The sequence below is a fragment of the Capricornis sumatraensis genome, chromosome 16, assembly GCF_032405125.1.
Source record: "Capricornis sumatraensis isolate serow.1 chromosome 16, serow.2, whole genome shotgun sequence".
NCBI lineage: Eukaryota > Metazoa > Chordata > Mammalia > Artiodactyla > Bovidae > Capricornis > Capricornis sumatraensis.
The window spans coordinates 52,590,172-52,607,776 of record NC_091084.1 but is presented as its reverse complement, the minus strand read 5'-3'; the positions used below and the strand labels follow the sequence as shown (position 1 = coordinate 52,607,776).

The following is a 17,605-nucleotide window of genomic DNA, read 5'->3' as shown; positions in this document are numbered from 1 at the left end:
CTTGGTCACATCTGTTGGAAGGTACCTGGGCAAGTTAGTCTGAATTGCCTCTGGTGAGTAGTTTTTCGAAAGTGGAATTGAGAAGAGGGCAGGTTGATTTGACTGCAGACAGAGATGAATATTTTACGTTTGAGCTTTGCTTGTCCAGATTGACTCTGCTGCCCACCCATTATCCTGGCTTACTCACAGAGCCTGAGATTCCCCTCACTTTCCGGCAACAGGACAGCTAAGCTGAGGCTGCTTTAGAGTTTGCAATGATGCCAGGAGAGACAGCCTTGCTGACTGTTCGAGGGTCAGAACATTGACCTGAGGGGAGGTTCAGCAGAGGGAAGAAGTATGCTCAGCAGACTGACGTGGGTGTGTGGTAGCCTAGGGTGGAGGTGTCATTGATGCCCCAGCAAGGTTTCTCATATCAGTAGCATGAGAAAAATGTCAAAAGCAGCAGAGCATTACTACCCAGGTGAAGTGTGAAGTTGCCCTCCCCTGCCTCTCCACCTCTGAACCTATTCTCTGTCATGCTCCCTTGCTGTAGCCCGATCCTCCACAGAGCCGTCTCTGCAACCTGTCCTCTGCTGCTCCTTTGAATGTTCTCTAAATCTTAGCCTTTTATATGGTTATTTGAACTCTGATCTGCTCATATGTCTTTTCTTTCCTCGTGAGCTGACAGTTCAATGTGCAGGCCGTGACCTATGCCACCTTGGATTCCTCACTGAGCTGGGGGAATTATATTCATTTTGTTTGCAGTCGAGGAGAATTTCATGAGTGCCAGACTTGCCCTATATTTGCAGCCTGATGTGTGGGAACTCAGCTTAATGGCTGTCTACCATTCACTCAGATGCAGCATTGCTACCCTCAGCTCCATCTTCTGTTTCGGTGCTTTCACCAAAAAGCAAGGAGGAGCATTTGCTGAGGGGCAGGGCCAGGTAGAAGGGAAGGAATTATTCAAGGGCCTTCTTATCTGCTCTTGGGATCCAAACACCACTCAGTAAGCATTTTTGATTTCACAGAATCTCAGTACTGTGAAGCCATCTAGTCCTGCCTCTGCTGCCACACCAGTCCCCACCCCTGCATTTCAAGTTTGAACCTTTATGTTCTGGGGCTTCCCAGGTGGCTCAGTGGATAAAGAATCTACCTGCAGTGCAGGAGTTGCAAGAGACGTGAGTTCGATCCCTGGGTCAGGAAGATCCCCTGAAGGAGGGCATGGCAACCTGCTCCAGTATTCTTGCCTGGAGAATGCCATGGACAGAGGAGCCTGGCAGGCTGCAGTCCATAGGTCACAAGAGTCGGACACGACTGAAGCGACTGAGCATGCGTGCACCTTTGTGTTCAGCTTTCCAGGTTGACGCTCATATTCAGCATTCTAGATCAACGGTCAACACACTTTTTCTAACAAGTGCCAGATAGTAACCATTTTAAAGCTTTGTGGGCCAGTTGGTCTCAGTTGTGGCTATTTAGCTTGGCCATTGTAGCATAGAACATAATGTACAAATGAGTGTACATGGATGTGTTCCAATAAAACTTTATTTACAAAAGTTGGCAGCCAGCTGGATTTGGCCCATAGGCTGTAGTTTGCCGACTTTGTTTTAGATATTTTCTTTTTTCTCTCCTTCCTTTCTCCTTTCCTTCCTCCCTCTCTCCCTTCCATCCTCTCTTCTATCCTTCCTCCCTCCTTCCCTCCCTTCCTTGCTTCCTTTCTCTTTCTTTGCCTTTTTAATCAACCTCCTTTGAATTTTTTTAACTCTTGTGCTAGCCAGCCTACATTCTAGGTAGGTGGGCAATAGAAATATGGAACAGACTAATATATCTTTCATGAAATGCAGACCAAAATATTAACTATCTCTTAATTTATATGATCTGCAGATTTAGTGAATAAGCTTTCTATGGATTCATTTACTTGTTCAAAAGTAATTTTAAAAATTTTATTGATTACTTTCCTATCTAGCAGGGACTGGTCTCAGCACTGTTAGACAAGCAAGGTCCCTGCCATCATGCACTTCATGTGCCAGTCTTTGATTACAGTGTTTATAAGGGCTCTATTAAGTACAGAGCCCTGGAACTCATTCATGATCAGGAAAATTTAGAAGCATTATTCAACAGTCAGAATTGTAGATCCTCCAAACTTCTTTCTTTTCTAGCCTCCATTTCTCCCATCTTGTCTGCAAAATTGTAAGAGATTCTCTCAGATTTATTGCTGAAATAAAAACATGTTTAATATTTGTCTTAATTTGTTGCATAGGAATCCTCACCCAGCAAGATGTTAGGTTATTCAGGCATGGTTTTGTATTATCCCTAGCAAACCCACACTGGTGCCAATAATCACCTAAGTGTTTCAGAACCATTAAATATAAATAAATTCTAGATTTAAGCAATAACTATCAACAATCATTCATAAGTTCACTGCTCTGTGGCTTGCAAGATCTAACTCGTAGCTTTTTCTCTGTTTTGAATTCCAGGCTGCCTTTGCTGGCCATGGTTTTCTGACAGTTCCTCTGATTTTCCCTGGTGTGTCAGTGTGGATGTACTCTGCACTTGGACTTCATGTGCTCTGCTTTCTGACTCTGAACCTGGGGAGTGATGGTCCTTTATAATCATCTCAGAGTTCTCCTCTCCTTACCAGCCTAAGCCTTTAGCTCCTTGTTAAACATACTTTTCTTTCCTTTTCCCATTTAGAAATATCTCATTCATTCATCCATTCAACCAGTATTTATTGATTGCCCAGTGTATGCAAGTCACTGTACCCAGCTCAGGGTCATTTTCACTGAGGAAGTAGACAAAAGCAAAAGAGTCCTTTTTTTTTTTTTTTTTTTTTTAAATTGGATTGACTTTTTCATGGGAAACTACCTGACCTGGTGATATGTGAGGAGGTTAAGGAGAAGAGTTACAAGCCCCTTGCCCAGAGTGTGTGTAGGCAAATTCATAGGAAAGTTCTTCAGTATTGGAGCATAGAGTCAGTGCCATCTAGTTCACTAAATTTCTAATAGATATTTCTGTGGGGCTCAGCCTGTGGTCAGTACTGAAGGGAAGTGTTGAGTTATAGTTTGACTTTGGCAAGACCTCCCTAAACCCCTGTAATATATCCCTTGTCTACTTTTTCAGTATTATTGTGAAGTTGAAGAGATGTGATGTGTGAATCATAAAGTATTCTGCAGTTACAGTTGCTTATTAATCTGGTTCACTTATAATTGAGCATGTACTTCCTGAGTGCCAGGCACTCTGCCAGATGCTGGGAATAAATTAAAAGGAATATATATGATCTGCTCTCTCAGTCAAGTAATAAGACAGACCTATGAACAGGCATCACAGTGCAGAATGATAAATGCAAAGGTAGATAGATGTACAAAGGATATAGGTAGCACTTGTATAGGTAGTGATGCCCTCTTCCTGAGGGCAGACTGGTGTCTGGGAAGTGTCACAGGGTAAGTGACTTTGAATTGAGTCTTAAGGTTGAGTCAGAGACTGCCAGGCAGGCTAAGCGGGATGGACTTTCCAGGCAGAAGGAACAACACATGCAGAGATAAGAGCTAAGTGATAGCAGGTGGAATCATCTGCCACAGTGCTAAGAACAGCTAGAAGTAAGACCATAGTAGGAGGCAGGGTTCTACGTGGAAAGGACCCTGTAAGGCAATTCTAGGGAGCTCATAGTGTTTTCTAAAGGCCATTGAAGGATTTCAAGTAGGGGAATGCTCAGTTTACATTAACAGTTTAGATGGACTGTTCTCAGGGGATGGGGATGAGTTGGAGAGGAGAGTTTAGCAGTGGTTCTTAATGTTTTGATCCCTTTGAGAACTGGATGAGAAACCATGCTCCTGTCCCTCAAAATGCACTTCTCACTTCTGGGGATTTCTAAAAGAAATATTTGGGAGTGGAGAGAAATAGACATTCAAAAATATTAGGAGGATATTAAGTATTCGGTGGAATGTGGGAATTGATGGAAAAGGAGGCACCTGTCACCTTGGTTTCTGCTTTGGGTGAACCATTGGATGAGTGGGTCTGGAGTTCAAAGACATCTGGCAGCATTGGCTTGGTAGTTAAAATAATGAATGTGACTGAAACTGCCTGAAGAAAGGAGTTAAAGCAAAGGGATAGGAGGACAAGTCCCTCACTCAGGATACCAGCGTTTAAGATGTGGGGAGGAACGAGGATCCAGGCAAGGAGACCGAAAGGTATTGGAGAAGTTGCCTGGTTTTATTCTCTCAGAGAGGTGCTCTGTGTCTGTCCTGCCTGCTCAGAATGGGCACAGCCTAGAGAGAAAAGAAACCTCTTTGCTGCTGAGGCTTTGCTATCAGCTGCCTCATTCACCATTCCTGGTGAACTGCTTCTCCTGTTTGATATTTGGTATTTCTCTAGCAAGAAGCCTGCTCAGCTGGCATGTTACAGTGTCTTCCACTCTTGTCAGAGTTGGTGTTTCAGGGTAGAGAGCAGGGCTGTTGGTGCAGGTGTTGGTGCAATAAGGCTGTTGGCCTTATTGGCTGACTGTTCTCTTCTTTTCAGCTCTCGGAATGGCATCTTCAGAGGCACAGTGATAACCTAGAGAAAGGCTGGGCTTCAGAGCCAGAAAGTTATGGTTCACTTAAGCTCTGTCACCAGTCGTGTGACCTTAAGCCACTTGAATTTTGGTTTTCTCATCTATAACATAGGGATAACAATACCCATCCTAAAGAGTCATTTGAATGACTAGAAATAATCACATGTAAAGCACAGTAGCATATGAAGAATTTCTCTGTGGAGTTGAGTCTTGGCTCAATGAAAGGCAGGAAATTTGCCATAGAGGTACTGAGCAACTCACCACTCAAGGGGTACTGACAGAGGCTGGCTGGCCGCCCATCAGGGATTCTGTAAAGGGTCATTAGATTATATTGCTTCCAGGTTCCTGTCAGCCATGTGATTTCCAAGGTTCTAGAAACTTTAGGCTTATCTTCAGAGCAAGTAATGTACTTTGAAGTAAGAGTTGAGCCAGGCTTTGGATAGTGGAGAGAGGCCAAAAAAAGAAAAGATATTCTAAGCAGGGATCACGCTTGAGCAAAGGCACAGAGGGGACACATGGAGGGGAGCTTGGAGATCACGGCTGCTTCTCTACCACTTCGTCCCCTAATCCTGACATTCTATGCAGTGCCTTGAGCCCCAATCTAGGAGAGTCCCACTTGTAGCTGGCTGCTGGGTGTGGGCCCCAATCCTCAGGTGGAGGAGGCAGTAAATTAGTGGTAACAGTAAACAAGTCACCCAGTCAGGGATGCCCCTGGCTGCTTGTAAGTAACTGTTATAAACCTTGGGTGTCTGGGGCTGTCAGAAATGCATGTGAGCACTCTGAGCGCCTCTCATATACACAATTAAAACAATAAAACACGGCAGAAACGTAGCCAGAGCAGGCTATAAATCAGCTTCTCTTCTCAGCTCCAAGTGGCGGCTGAATAAAGATGAGTTGTGCAGAAGCTGGGTTGGCACAGGGCCCTTCCTGGGATAGGGCCCTGCTTTGCCCAGCTGGACCTGCCAAGGCCAACCCTAACCCCACCCCCAGCCTGGGTGGCCCTCTTCCCATAGCTCGAAGGGCTGCAGGTCCTGGCCTGCTCCAGCTGACCTCCCCATCTCTGTGTCTTCAGATGGGGGACAAGACGATGCAAGCTGGCACATCACAAACCAGTGGACAAGTGCCCTGGAGTTCAGGAGATGGCTAGGAGTCCCCACTGGCGGTAATGGAACTGCTCTCTATAATATTTTTTCCTCTCCCCAGGACATTGCTAAGGGGTAGTCTTACCTTAGCTCATCTATTCAATATAAGTTAACACCCAGCACCCACTGCATGCCCAGCCCTACCCAGGCACAGCAGAGAGAATCTGTGCCCTTGGAGACAAACTCAAATGGGAATAATAATGGTCCCAAGGACATAAGAATCACCTATCTCAGAGTCCAAAGAGTGGCTTGGCCATCACCTGTGTGACCTTGGGCAATTCTCTATCTCTCTCAGCCCTGATTTTCTCATCTGTAGAGAATAAGATTTTTTACACCATAGATGTAGCTTGTCAAAAACACAGATTCCTGCCCCATTCCCAGATCCTGAGATTTTTATTCAGTGTGTCTGGGGTTGGACCTGAAATTTTGCATTTCTAACAGGCTCCCACTCTTTGAGTAGATGATCTAGGCTATTTATGCTTGAACTGCTTTTAAAAAATACATCTGGACCTTCTCCCTGGAAGAGACTCTTTTTTTCACTTTAAGTTTCATTCCTAGAGAGTCTGTGTGCTTAAGCATGGTATTATGGGTGTACAGAACACTTAATAGCTGTGACACCTAGGGCAATTTTCTGTACCTCTTAGAGGCTCTGTCTCCTTATTTGTAAAAAAACATTAGTGGGAGAGTTAGAAGTAGTATGTTTATCCTTAGCCTAAAACCTAGAACTTAGGAGGAATTCCATTAATGTAAATTCCTGTTTTTATATCATCATCATACTCTTATAAAACTTTATTCAATGTCTCTGACACAGCCTTCCAAATGCTTCAGTGTCTCTACCACAGCCTTCAGTGGTAGCAAACTGTTATCTGTGAAGAGCCAAACATTATCTTCAAGTTCAAGGAATGGCTTGGCCATCACTGGTGTGACCTTGGGCAGTTCTCTTTATCTCTCTGAGCCTTGATTTTCTCTTCTGTAGAGAATAATATATTCTATACCATAGCCTTATTACGAACATCAAATTAAAATACTTATTAAATACTTGAGAAAATACAAGGTATCATACACATATAAGGTGCTGGCAATAATAATAATAAAGATTGATGACACAACCAAGACTATGTTTGACAAGGTTCCAGTCAGAGATGCTGATAACAAGGACTATCAGAGCTCAAAGAGAATCTGTCTGAAGCTTCAGGAAATAAAATGGTATTTGAGCCTTGAAGTATAAGAAGGTTTTACAGAGCGACTGAGTTTTGTAGCAACTGAGTGTGAATTGCGTGTAATCAGAGAAGGGTGTGAGCTTCCCTGGTGGCTCGGCTGGTAAAGAATCCACCTGCAGTGTGGGAAACCTGGGTTCGATCCCTGGGTTGGGAAGATCCCCTGGAGAAGGGAACAGTTACCCACTCCAATATTCTGGCCTGGAGAATTCTGTGGACTATAGTCCATGGGGTCACAAAGAGTCAGACATGACTGAGCGACTTTCACTTTCACTTTTTTCAGAGAAGGGCCTATATTATGTCCAGAATTTTCAGAGGTGGGAAACGGAAAAAATATATTTCAGGGCAGCAAGTAAACTTGTTAGGGTAAAGCATCCATACAGCAGAAGATTCATTTTAGAGGGTAATGAGCAGTAAAGGTGCTGCTTTAAAGTGAGTAGGCTGGGGCCAGATCCAGTTGCTTGGACTTAATCTCTTAGGCAGAGAGGAGCCTTGCAGGTCCTGGAGGAGAGGGTACTACAGGAACTGACACCTTCCATGGTAGAGAAGCAGGGGGAAAGTGGTAATAATAAGATGATGATGATAATAGCTGCAGCAGCAGGTTGCGTATATTGGTACTTAATTTATTGCATGCTCACAGTAGCCCTGTGACGTAGGCACTGAGGGAAACTGAGGCAGAAAGATGATGTCAAGTGCCAGCAGAACCATCTCATGCTCTTTAGAGAACCCAGCACCCGTGTCAGCCAATATGCCACACTTGGCTAAAAACCTCTGACTTGTCCAAAGTCTTGGTAAATTTGGGGATCTGCCAGGCCAAAAGCTATTTGGGCAAGTTATTGTTTTTAATAATGTCCCTGCCTCTTCCTCATCATTGTCAGAGCCTTGTCACACCTTCAGTACCAGTGGTTCTACAAGTCATTTCTCAGCAGTGTCAGTCCCTGTAGAGTCACTTGAATGGACAATGTACTATCTATCCATTAGGCCTTTTGGCCAACTTCAGGATTAAGTATAGCAGCCAGTTAGGTTAATTGTTTCCATCCTTTTAGCCCTCCAAATCTATATATATGTTTGACTAGGAGGAGATAGACTAGTTGACATGTTTTATTAAAAAGAATAAATTTGATGCATTTATAAAAAATAAGGCCAAAATGGGATAGGGTGGCAAAGAACTATAGTCTTGCAATTTTTAACTGATTTACATATTTTGTATATAAATATTTTTTCATCAAAAGTTCCAAATCAGGGGTGGGTCCCACACACCACACAAAATATATTAGAGACATTTATATGGATAGCAGGAAGGGAGACAGAGAGCTGAAATTTTCCAGGCACCCAGTGATTGATGGGGGCTGAGGCTCCCCCTGACGCTTTATTGAGTTTCCGATGATTATCTCTCGCCGAGACATTTTTTACAGATGACGGTCGAGCTGTCACAATGGACCATGGGGGAAAAAAACCAACAATAATAACACTTTAATCTTTTTACTGCACTGCTCCCTAGTATCTCAGATTCATCTTCCCTGACGCACGCAGTTCATTATTCTGCCCCTCCCTGGATGGGAAATAAAGGGAAATAAATATATATGTAGACACACTTACCCACGTACATACACACACACCGAGTGTATATAAGAGACCACCCCAGAACCAGAGAGGTGCAAAATTTATTGTTCTTTTTGCAAGTGTTGAGGTTTATTAGTAGAGATGCTGGGTTGACTTGGAATTGGCTATTAATTACAGCATTTTGTATTTGTTTTTTATTGCAAGTTTTTAGCATCTTGAAGAAAAGGCAGAAGAGAGGCAAGCAGGTGTAGAGATGGGGAGCATACAGGGACCAAGTCTGGCCAACTGAGTAGCATGGCTGGCGAAGGGGACAGGCTCCTTCCTCTTATTGTGGCTCTGCCCAGAGGACCCCCGGACCTGGAAGAATCCTGCTCTGGTCAGGATCAGAGTAGGGGCAGGGGGATGGGAGATGGTGAGCCCAGGGTAATTATAGGACAAATCACAGGGCTCTAGATACCAGGGAGGATTAGGAGAGATGGGAAGTGGGGGAAGTGTTGGTGGGTCTCTAGCTAACAGTATAACAGATAACAGGTAACAGATTCCTAAAATTTTCCCACGTTTAGATTTTGGTTATGTGCAGGTGAGACATGGGCTCTGGAAAGCTCTACCTGAGTCTGTGGTCAGATGAGTGTGTTAGGCCAGAGAGGATGCCACACTGACTGTCTGGAGTCACAGGCAGGGTCAGCAACCTTTCATCTTAAGGTTCCAGGCCAACCTTCCTGCTCTCCCCCTCCTCTTCATTGGGATGAGAGAAGATGGGCTTGGGGGTCCCTACATGGGAAGGCTGCCCTTGACGTGTCTCCAATAGAGTAAGTGCTAGCCCAGTCTTCTCTTAAATTCATCAAACCTTTCTGAGCTTCTGCTATGTGTCAGGTCTCATCTTACACTATGATAAGGTATAATGAGGTAAACAGGGTCCTGTTCTTAAGGAAAAATCTTCTAGTCTGTGGGCAGGGAGCATGGTGTTTGTGAGAACCATTTTTGAGTGGAGTCTACCCCTCCAGCCATAGACCAGCCTAGATGACCATTCTCTAGGTGAAGGTCAAAGAGATCTGTAAGACATAGGGTCTTTCAAGATCCTCTTTTCTACTTGAAGAGAAGTATTTATGGAACACCTGCAATGCTCAAGAGTGTATGCATGAAACAGTCTGAAAATATAAAAGATTATGTAGGAGAAAATATTAACTAATTTGAAGTGGACTGCGCAACACTAGAAGGCAGAGAGGAGAGGGAGATCAGTGAAAATCAGACTTCTTGAGTTGTAAAGAATGGGTAAAACGTAGATAAACAAAAGGAAGAAATAGTGAAGCTGTGGTATCACATGGAGAAGAGAGTAAAAGCCTTGGAGGTTAACAAACTAGCTTGGTTATTGACTGCCACCATGGCCAGAAATAAGCTACATAACCTCTCTAAGTGCCAACTTCTTTTACTAAATAAGAATAATAACAGCCCAGTGTGATTCTCTCAAGGAAGATAGTTGTAAAGTTCCTCACACAGCACCTGGCACATAGTAAGTGCTCAGTAAATGGAGGCCATTATTTTCTTATTACTCTGAGTTTTAAACACACACACATGACTCTTAGTCCTGGGATATTAGCCTTCAGAACTCACCTGTTACCCTCCACTAAGTATAAAATGGGCTCTCTACAATGAGCCTGACCTGTCCTACAGTGTTACCATAAGAGGTGGTTCTGGCCATGGTTAGAGTGACATCAGAAAGAGGAAAGGGGGACTTTACTGGTGGTACAGTAGTTAAGAATCCACTTGCCAGTGCAAGAGACATGGGTTCGATCCCTGATCTGAGAAGATCCTACATGCTGTGGAACAGCTAAACCTGTGCGCCACAACTGCTGAGCCCGTGCTCTAGAGCCTGTGAGCTGCAACTACTGAGCACATGTGCTTCAGCTGCTGAAGCCCGTATACCCTAGAGGCTGTTCCCTGCAACAAGAGAAGCCTGAGCACCACAAGGAAGAACAGCCACTGCTTGCCGCAGCAAGAGAAAGCCCTCACAGCAGCAAAGACCTAGTGCAACCAAAACTAAATGTGGCAAATAAATACGTAGATTTTTTAAAAAGAAGAGGAAAGCGCACAATAATAAATGTATTACCATGTATTGCACCTTAGTACATGCTGGGCAATGTGCTCAGTTCCTTACACTTTTTAATAGAACAGCTTTATTGAGATTTAATTTACATACCACATAGTTTACTCGTTTAAAGTGTGTAATTCTGTGGTTTATAGTATATTCACAAGAACTGTGCTGCTCTTACCACAATTTTAGAACATTTTTCATTCGCCCCATAAAGAAACCTCATACCCGTTATCAGTCATTCTCCACTACTCTTAACTCTCTCTAGCTCTAGACAACCACTAATCTACTTTCTGTTTCCATAGATTTACAGTTCATATAAATGGAATCATACAATATGTGATCTTTTGTGGCTGAATTCTTTTTGACTTGTTTTCAGGGTTCGTCCATGTTGTAGCATGTATCAATACTTCATTCCTTTTCATAGCTGAATAATATTCTATTGATGGCTATACCACATTTAGTTTATCCACTTATCAATTGAGAGACATTTTGGTTCTTTTGACTTTTGACTATCATGAATAATGCTGCTGTGAATGTTTTTGTACAAGTTTTGTGTGGACATAGTGTTTTTTATTTTCTTGGGTGTATATCTAGGATTGCTGGCTCATATAGTAACTCAATACTTAGCCTTTTGAGGAACTACGAGACTGTTTTCCAAAGTTACAGCACCAATTTTACATTCCCATCAGTCATGCAGGAGGGGTCCAGGTTCTCCACGTCCTCAGCAGCACTTGTTATTGCCTGTCTTTTTTGCTTTAACCTTTCTAGTGGATGTGATGTGGTGTCTCATGGTTTTGATTTGCATTTCCCTGATGGCTGATGATGTTGAGCATCTTTTCATGTGCTTTTAGGCCATTTGTATATCTTCTTTGGAGAAATACCTTCTCAGGTTCTTTTTCCATTTTTAAATTGGTTTTGCTGTTCAGTCTTGTGAGGTAGGGTGATGATTTCTATCTTGCAGATGAGAAAACAGATTCTCAGAGATGTTAATCTGATCAAAGTCGTACAGTGAGTTTTGCTTACCAGTCTGACTGACTCTGATCTTTATGCTCTTTCTGATACAGTGCTGCCTACTGAGGATTCATGGTAGGATCCTTTCATGGCGGTGGGGAGTTCTCACTAGCAGGAAGGGAGGAGTTAACAGTTTATTTAGAGACATTAGGACCAGGTAGGAGAACCTCTGAAAGTCAACAGGGGAATGTGGATATATTACAGGTTACAGAACAGGGGAGGTTATGTTAGTTTGAAAATTCCATGTTAGTTTGTACCGTTTCCTAGGTATAGTCATTTCCTGTGCCCCTCACTGTATCACATCATTTCAATATTCACAGCAATACAATTTATAAATATCAGTGCTCCCATTTTATCAGGGAGAAATTTGAAGCTCAGAGGTCTGGAATAATTTTCCAGCATCACCAGGTTTAGAATCCAGGTCTTTCCAGCTCAGTATTCTGAACTCTTCCCTTTCAGCGATACTTCGTAAGAGATTCTTTCAGTGTTATTTGCAGCATTTATAAGCTCTTCAGGGCAGGGCCTCTTTATTGCCATGGCCCAGCCCATGGAAAGTATGCAATACTTTGCTGGATAAACAAGGAAACAGACTAGAGTATATGGTACAGGAAGACCTAATTTAAGTTGGATTTTGGCAGGGAGAGGAAATTTGAGTGAGACATTAGAGGTCTCCAGTATCCCAAGACTTGGTGTCTTAGGGGTCTTTGCTTTAACTTTCTACACATGGGATTTGGGGAAAACATTCTGGTGCCCAGACATCCTTGGCTTCCCTAGAGCGGGATCAGGCATTTGGAAATGGGATGGGTCTGGCCAGCCTTGCATCTTTCTTGTGATTATGGTTTCAGTGTGTCTGCCCTCTGATGCCCTCTTGCAACACCTACCATCTTACTTGGGTTTCTCTTACCTTGGACATGGGGTATCTCTTCACGGCTGCTCCAGCAAAGCACAGCCACTGCTCCTTACCTTAGAAGAGGGATATCTCCTCACTGCCACCCCTCCTGACCCTGAACTTGAAGTAGCTCCTCTCGGCCCTCCTGCACCAGCGCGGCCGCCGCTCCTTGGACGTGGGGTTGCTCCTCTCCGCCGCTGCCCCTGACCTCGGGCGTGGGGTTGCTCCTCCTGGCTGCTGCCCCTGGCCTCTGGCGGCGGGTAGCTCCTCCGGCCTCCATCCCTGAGAATTAGAATGGGAAGGGCCCTCAGAGATACCCACGTGATTCTCATGCCACTAAAGTTGATGAGCCATGGATGTGAGAAAACCTCTTCACTTTAAAAATAAGGAATCTGGGACATGGAAAGATTGAAATACATAGCAAGTGTTAGTGAAAACCGTTTTTAAATCCAATTCACTTTTCTCCTGGTCTTTTGTTCTTGCTGTTCCTCATGCTGCTTAATTTGTCAACAAAAACTGTTGCCTGCCTGTAGCTTTCAGGACAGAGTCCAAACCCCTTTCAGGGTCAGGCCTCTGCCTGGGCAACCTCATCTGAGCCCATGGCTCCACCCGCCTTCATTCAGCATTCCAGGTTCATTGGAGGACCAGTTTCTTGTACAGACAGGTAATGCAATTTCACCCACTGTCATTTGCAAACACTACTTCCTTTCCTGGAATGCTCTTCTCTACCTCGTCCTCCAGACAGTTTCTATCTGGGGAGATTCTTCCCCAAGTCGCCTGCCATGTGTCCATCTTTGCTGCCATCAGACTGTGTGCACACATGCCTCTCATAACACTCACTGTGCTGAGGTGCTCAGTGGTGGCATGCTCCAGGGCAGGGGGTGAATGGGGGCACCTCTGTGCTCATGGCTGAAGCTGCGTGAAGTACTGAAGTGATGCTGGGTGGGATACATATAGAAAATGTTATGAACTAGTTTCTGTCATCCATGAGGAAACTGGGGAGTCAGAAGGGAAATTATAACACAAAAAGGTATTACACAAAGTGTTGTAGACAATAAACAAACAAGTGGTAAATAGATACACACAATCAGCTTGACAAGCTTCCAGAGCAGAGCTGGGGGACAGGACCTCCTGGAAGATGAGGCCTTGAATTGGACTTTGAAGAACAGGGAGGGCTTAGAGAGGAAGGAGGGCCATCCAGGCTGGGCAAGAAAATAAAGCCTTGCCTACCCCAGGGACAGTGATCCAGCGAAAGGAGTCCCCCTCTTGACCCATCCCCTGGCTAAAGACAAGCACCAGAGGCAGAGCCAACAGTGCCCTCAGAAGCTGAGGAGGCAGCTTGGTGATGCAGGAAGAGTGAGGATTTAGCAAGGTAGTAGATACACAACACCTCATGGGAAGGAAGCTGAGAGCCCAGAGGCTTCCTCCTGGAGACTCTCCATAAGAACTTAGCTTAGTCCCTGAGCTTCATATCAGGTGGGCTGATGCTGGGGTATGTGAGGATTGAGCATGTGGGCACTGGCAGAAGCTGTGCAATATGGAAGATGGAGCCAGGCCAGCTCAGGACCGATTAGTCATCTGAGTTGGGCAGGCCCAACCTTTACCTCTGTCTCCTCTGTTCAATAGAATAGTACTTGACCTGTCTGTCTTAGGCTGACCTGGGGTGAGAGGACAATTGCCTTGAAGCGCTCTCTAAACCCTTAAGTGCTGCACAGATGTAAGGGTTCTCCTCATGTTCATCAGGTGAGTCGTAATGGTTCCCCCTCATGGAGACATGCTCCTATTTTTAAAAGCACTCCATGGCAGTAGATGACACAAGTTCCTGGGTGTGGCACGTAGAGCCTGAGCTTGAGAAGAGATTGTTAGCTAGGGTTGCCTTTCCTCCGCACAAGGCAATGATAATAAAGCTTTTGTTACTGGGAGACCACTCATTTTGCCTCACTTAGTTTTTTTCAGAGTCTCCTCCAATAGACTTAGCAATGTGAGGACAAGAACCATGTGTGATTCACTTTTGTATCCCCAGTGCCAACCCCGGGGGAGGAAGCAGCATTACTAAATGTTTATGGTAATATTTTTTAAAATCTGTTATCAGATTTGATTCTCATTTATTATTCAAATTATTGCTTGTCATGCCATTTTACAGGTAGAAGACCTTAGTAAGTAGCAGAGCTAAGATTCAGGACTATGTGAGTCCTTTACCTTCAATTACTGTTTCTCATCATGTGAGGCAGTGATTTGGGGGCAAGAGGGCGTTGTCTTGTTTTGTTTTGCAGTTTCAGCAGTGCTGGCTAGTGGCCAGGCTATAGGGAGGGCTTCGGGGACCCCTTTCACCTCTCCTGACTCCTTGACACTGCTGAGTGCAGGAAATCCTGCTGTGTATACATCAGCTGCACACCTGCCACGGCTCTCAGGCTGACCCTGGCCACAGCACCCCAGCACAGACTTTGCAGCCTCAGAAGGATGACAAAGTAATGCTGTGTCATTCTCTCTGTGGCCTCAGGGGTGAAGGGACAGGGATGGCTGGTCTGGAGGGGAAGCAGGAGCTTGAGCCCATCTCCCCCTGTGCTGGAGATGGGCTGGTGAATGTCTTTGTTGGGAAGGGGATGGTTCACTGGCTGAGGACCAGCTGTACACACTGGGTCTCAAAAGACCACCGTGGTGGCCAGCTGGTGAGCTGGCCCTGAATGAGTCACTTTAGCTTCTGTGGGTTTGCTTCCGCTTTCTCCACGAGAGCAAGTAAGAATATGAGGGTGTATGCTGCACACACCTCCTCTTTCCCACCTTTAGACACTTTTTTTTTCTGACAGAGATCTAATGATCTGGAGGTTTCAGTAAGATCTCCTGGGACAGGGCTTCTAAAACTGGGTGACTTACTGCTAAGAACACAAAAGGGTCTAGCTGACCTGGACAGGGTCCTAGTTCCACCACTGACTGGCTGTGGCACCTTGCTCTATTTCAGCTTCCCCATCTGTAAAATGGGGAGAGTGAACTTCCACCTCACAGGGTCATTCTGAAGTAAATAAGTAAAGGGAATGCTTTACATGTTGTTATGCACTGTTCAGTTCCAGAGTGTTCCATGGAACACCAGTGCTGCAGGGTTTTAACAGGGGGTGGGTAGAGAGGCTGCCAAACGTAAAACTGCTGAATAATAACCAAATTAGGGCTTCTCTGGTGGCTCAGTGGTAAAGAATCTACCTGCCAATGCAGGAGATGTGGGTTTGATCCCTAGGTCAGGAAGATCCCCTAGAGAAGGAAATGGTATCCCACTCTAATGTTCTTGCCTGGGAAATCCCATGGACAGAGGAGCCTGGTGGGCTACAGTCCATGCAGTCACAAAAGACATAGCAACTAAACAACAACCCCAAATTAAATAGATGGTTCTTACTCAGAGCTGTGCCTTTTGGAGGGGAAAAGTATATGCAGAAATTCCCAGACCTTTTATTGTAGAGAGAGTACACTTTTGGAAGCACAAGACTAGACAGTAAGGATAATAACTGACAGTGGCTAAGAGGTACTCTTAGGTCCTGTTCCAAGCCCCTTTACTCACAGTGTCTCATTTAATCCTTATGATATCCCATGAGAGAACATGTTAATCATCTGTACTTACAGGTAAAGAAACTTGGCACAGAGAGGTTAAGTAAGTTACCCAAGATTACACAGTCAGTAAAGTGAGAACTGGGACCCAAACACAAGTGATCTGGCTCCAGAGCTCACTTACTTAACAGCTATACTCTCCTTCCTCCATTAAATCCTGTTGGCTGGTGGTATTATTATTATTCCAAAACAAGGTAATAGTAGGACCTTAATTATGTATTATGTATGCATTTTCTGATTCAACAAGTGTTTGTCAAGCATATATTTATGGCCAGACACTGGGGGTATAACTGTGGGGAAGACAGTCACACTTCCTTTCCTCATTGTGCTTTTGGTCTAGTGGGTAACATAGGTAATCAGGTGATTGCAATGGAATGGGTAATATATACTGTAATTGGGAGATGCCTGAAGTGCTAGGGAATCTCTTGGGAGGAATAACTACCTCAAACTTAGCAAGAATCACTGGAGGAAGTGACTTTTAATCAGAGGCCTGAAAGTGAATTGAAATTAGTCAACTGAAGGAGAGACAGAGGGAAATGGTCCAGGCAGTGGAATAGTGTTTGCAGAATCTCAGAGGCTAGAAAGAGCATTAGGAAGGGGATGGTGAGAGATGAGACCTCAGAGGGGAGCAGGGGCTCTCTTCATGGACATTCCATATTAGCTGGTCTGTGACACTGCCACTATGCTGATGTTTGTCCCTGAACCAAATAGCCCAGCTGTGCCCTTTGAGCTCTTGTGCTTTTTATGGTAAGTATCCCATGTATAACTCTGTCTCACACTTACGATTTGTCCATTCAGTGGTCTGATTCTTGCATCACATGTTAACTTTTTAGAGTCAAGAAGGGTGTCTTCTTCATTAGTATATCTCCAGAAGTTTCCACCATGCATGGTGTTCATTAAGGATACATTTTGAATGGATGCTATCTTTTCTTTGTAAAATGGGTTATCCCCTTCCTGCTTTCTTGAACCAACTGTCACCTTTCCTCATGTCCATCATTGTAGCTAGCAGTCAATGTCCTGGGTGGCAGTTCAGTGGTACCTGCTGGCTCTGGGGGCTGTGTTCTCTGGCTTCCTCTTTCAGGTTTGTGTTGTACTGTTATTTTCCCTCCCTGCCTGGTGAGCTCTGGACTGTAATCCACATACTTGATTCTGAAACCTTCTTCCCAGCCTTCTAATCTGCAGTAGGCTGGAAACAAAATCCCTGACCATGATTTGATAAGACTGTTCTCAACTAAGAGTTTGAGTTAATCTTTGAGTTAGGTCCTGCATGAGAAACATGCAGATACCATTGCACATTGAACATATATATTAGCTAATCAGAGGCCTTCTTCCTGTTTACCCTACTCCAGGAAAGGTCAGGTAACACTCCAGGGGTGGCGGTCGTCAGTTGGGAGAGCCTCTGACTGGTGCAGAAGAGCTGATGGACCACCGATTCACCAGACCAGAGGAAAGTGTGGTCTGTTCTCCAGTTACACACTCCAACAACTTCATTTTGACCAAACATTTGAAATACTACCACCTAAGCCATCTTATCTGGGTGTTATCTACAAACCTCAGGCCGATCTCTGTTAG

General features: G+C 44.5%; 1 protein-coding gene across 3 annotated transcripts in view; it reads left to right on the top strand.

Moving 5' to 3' along the window:
* The window catches only part of CLPB (ClpB family mitochondrial disaggregase), a 138,801-nt gene that overhangs the window by 52,852 nt on the left and 68,344 nt on the right, over positions 1–17,605 (top strand). The window contains exon 5 of one of the 3 annotated variants that reach the window (XM_068988821.1): positions 5,598–5,687. The exons of the other annotated variants lie outside the window; for them this stretch is intronic. Coding sequence (XP_068844922.1) covers positions 5,598–5,687 — 90 coding nt within the window. The remainder of the gene's footprint in view (positions 1–5,597; positions 5,688–17,605) is intronic. 3 annotated transcript variants of the gene reach the window in all.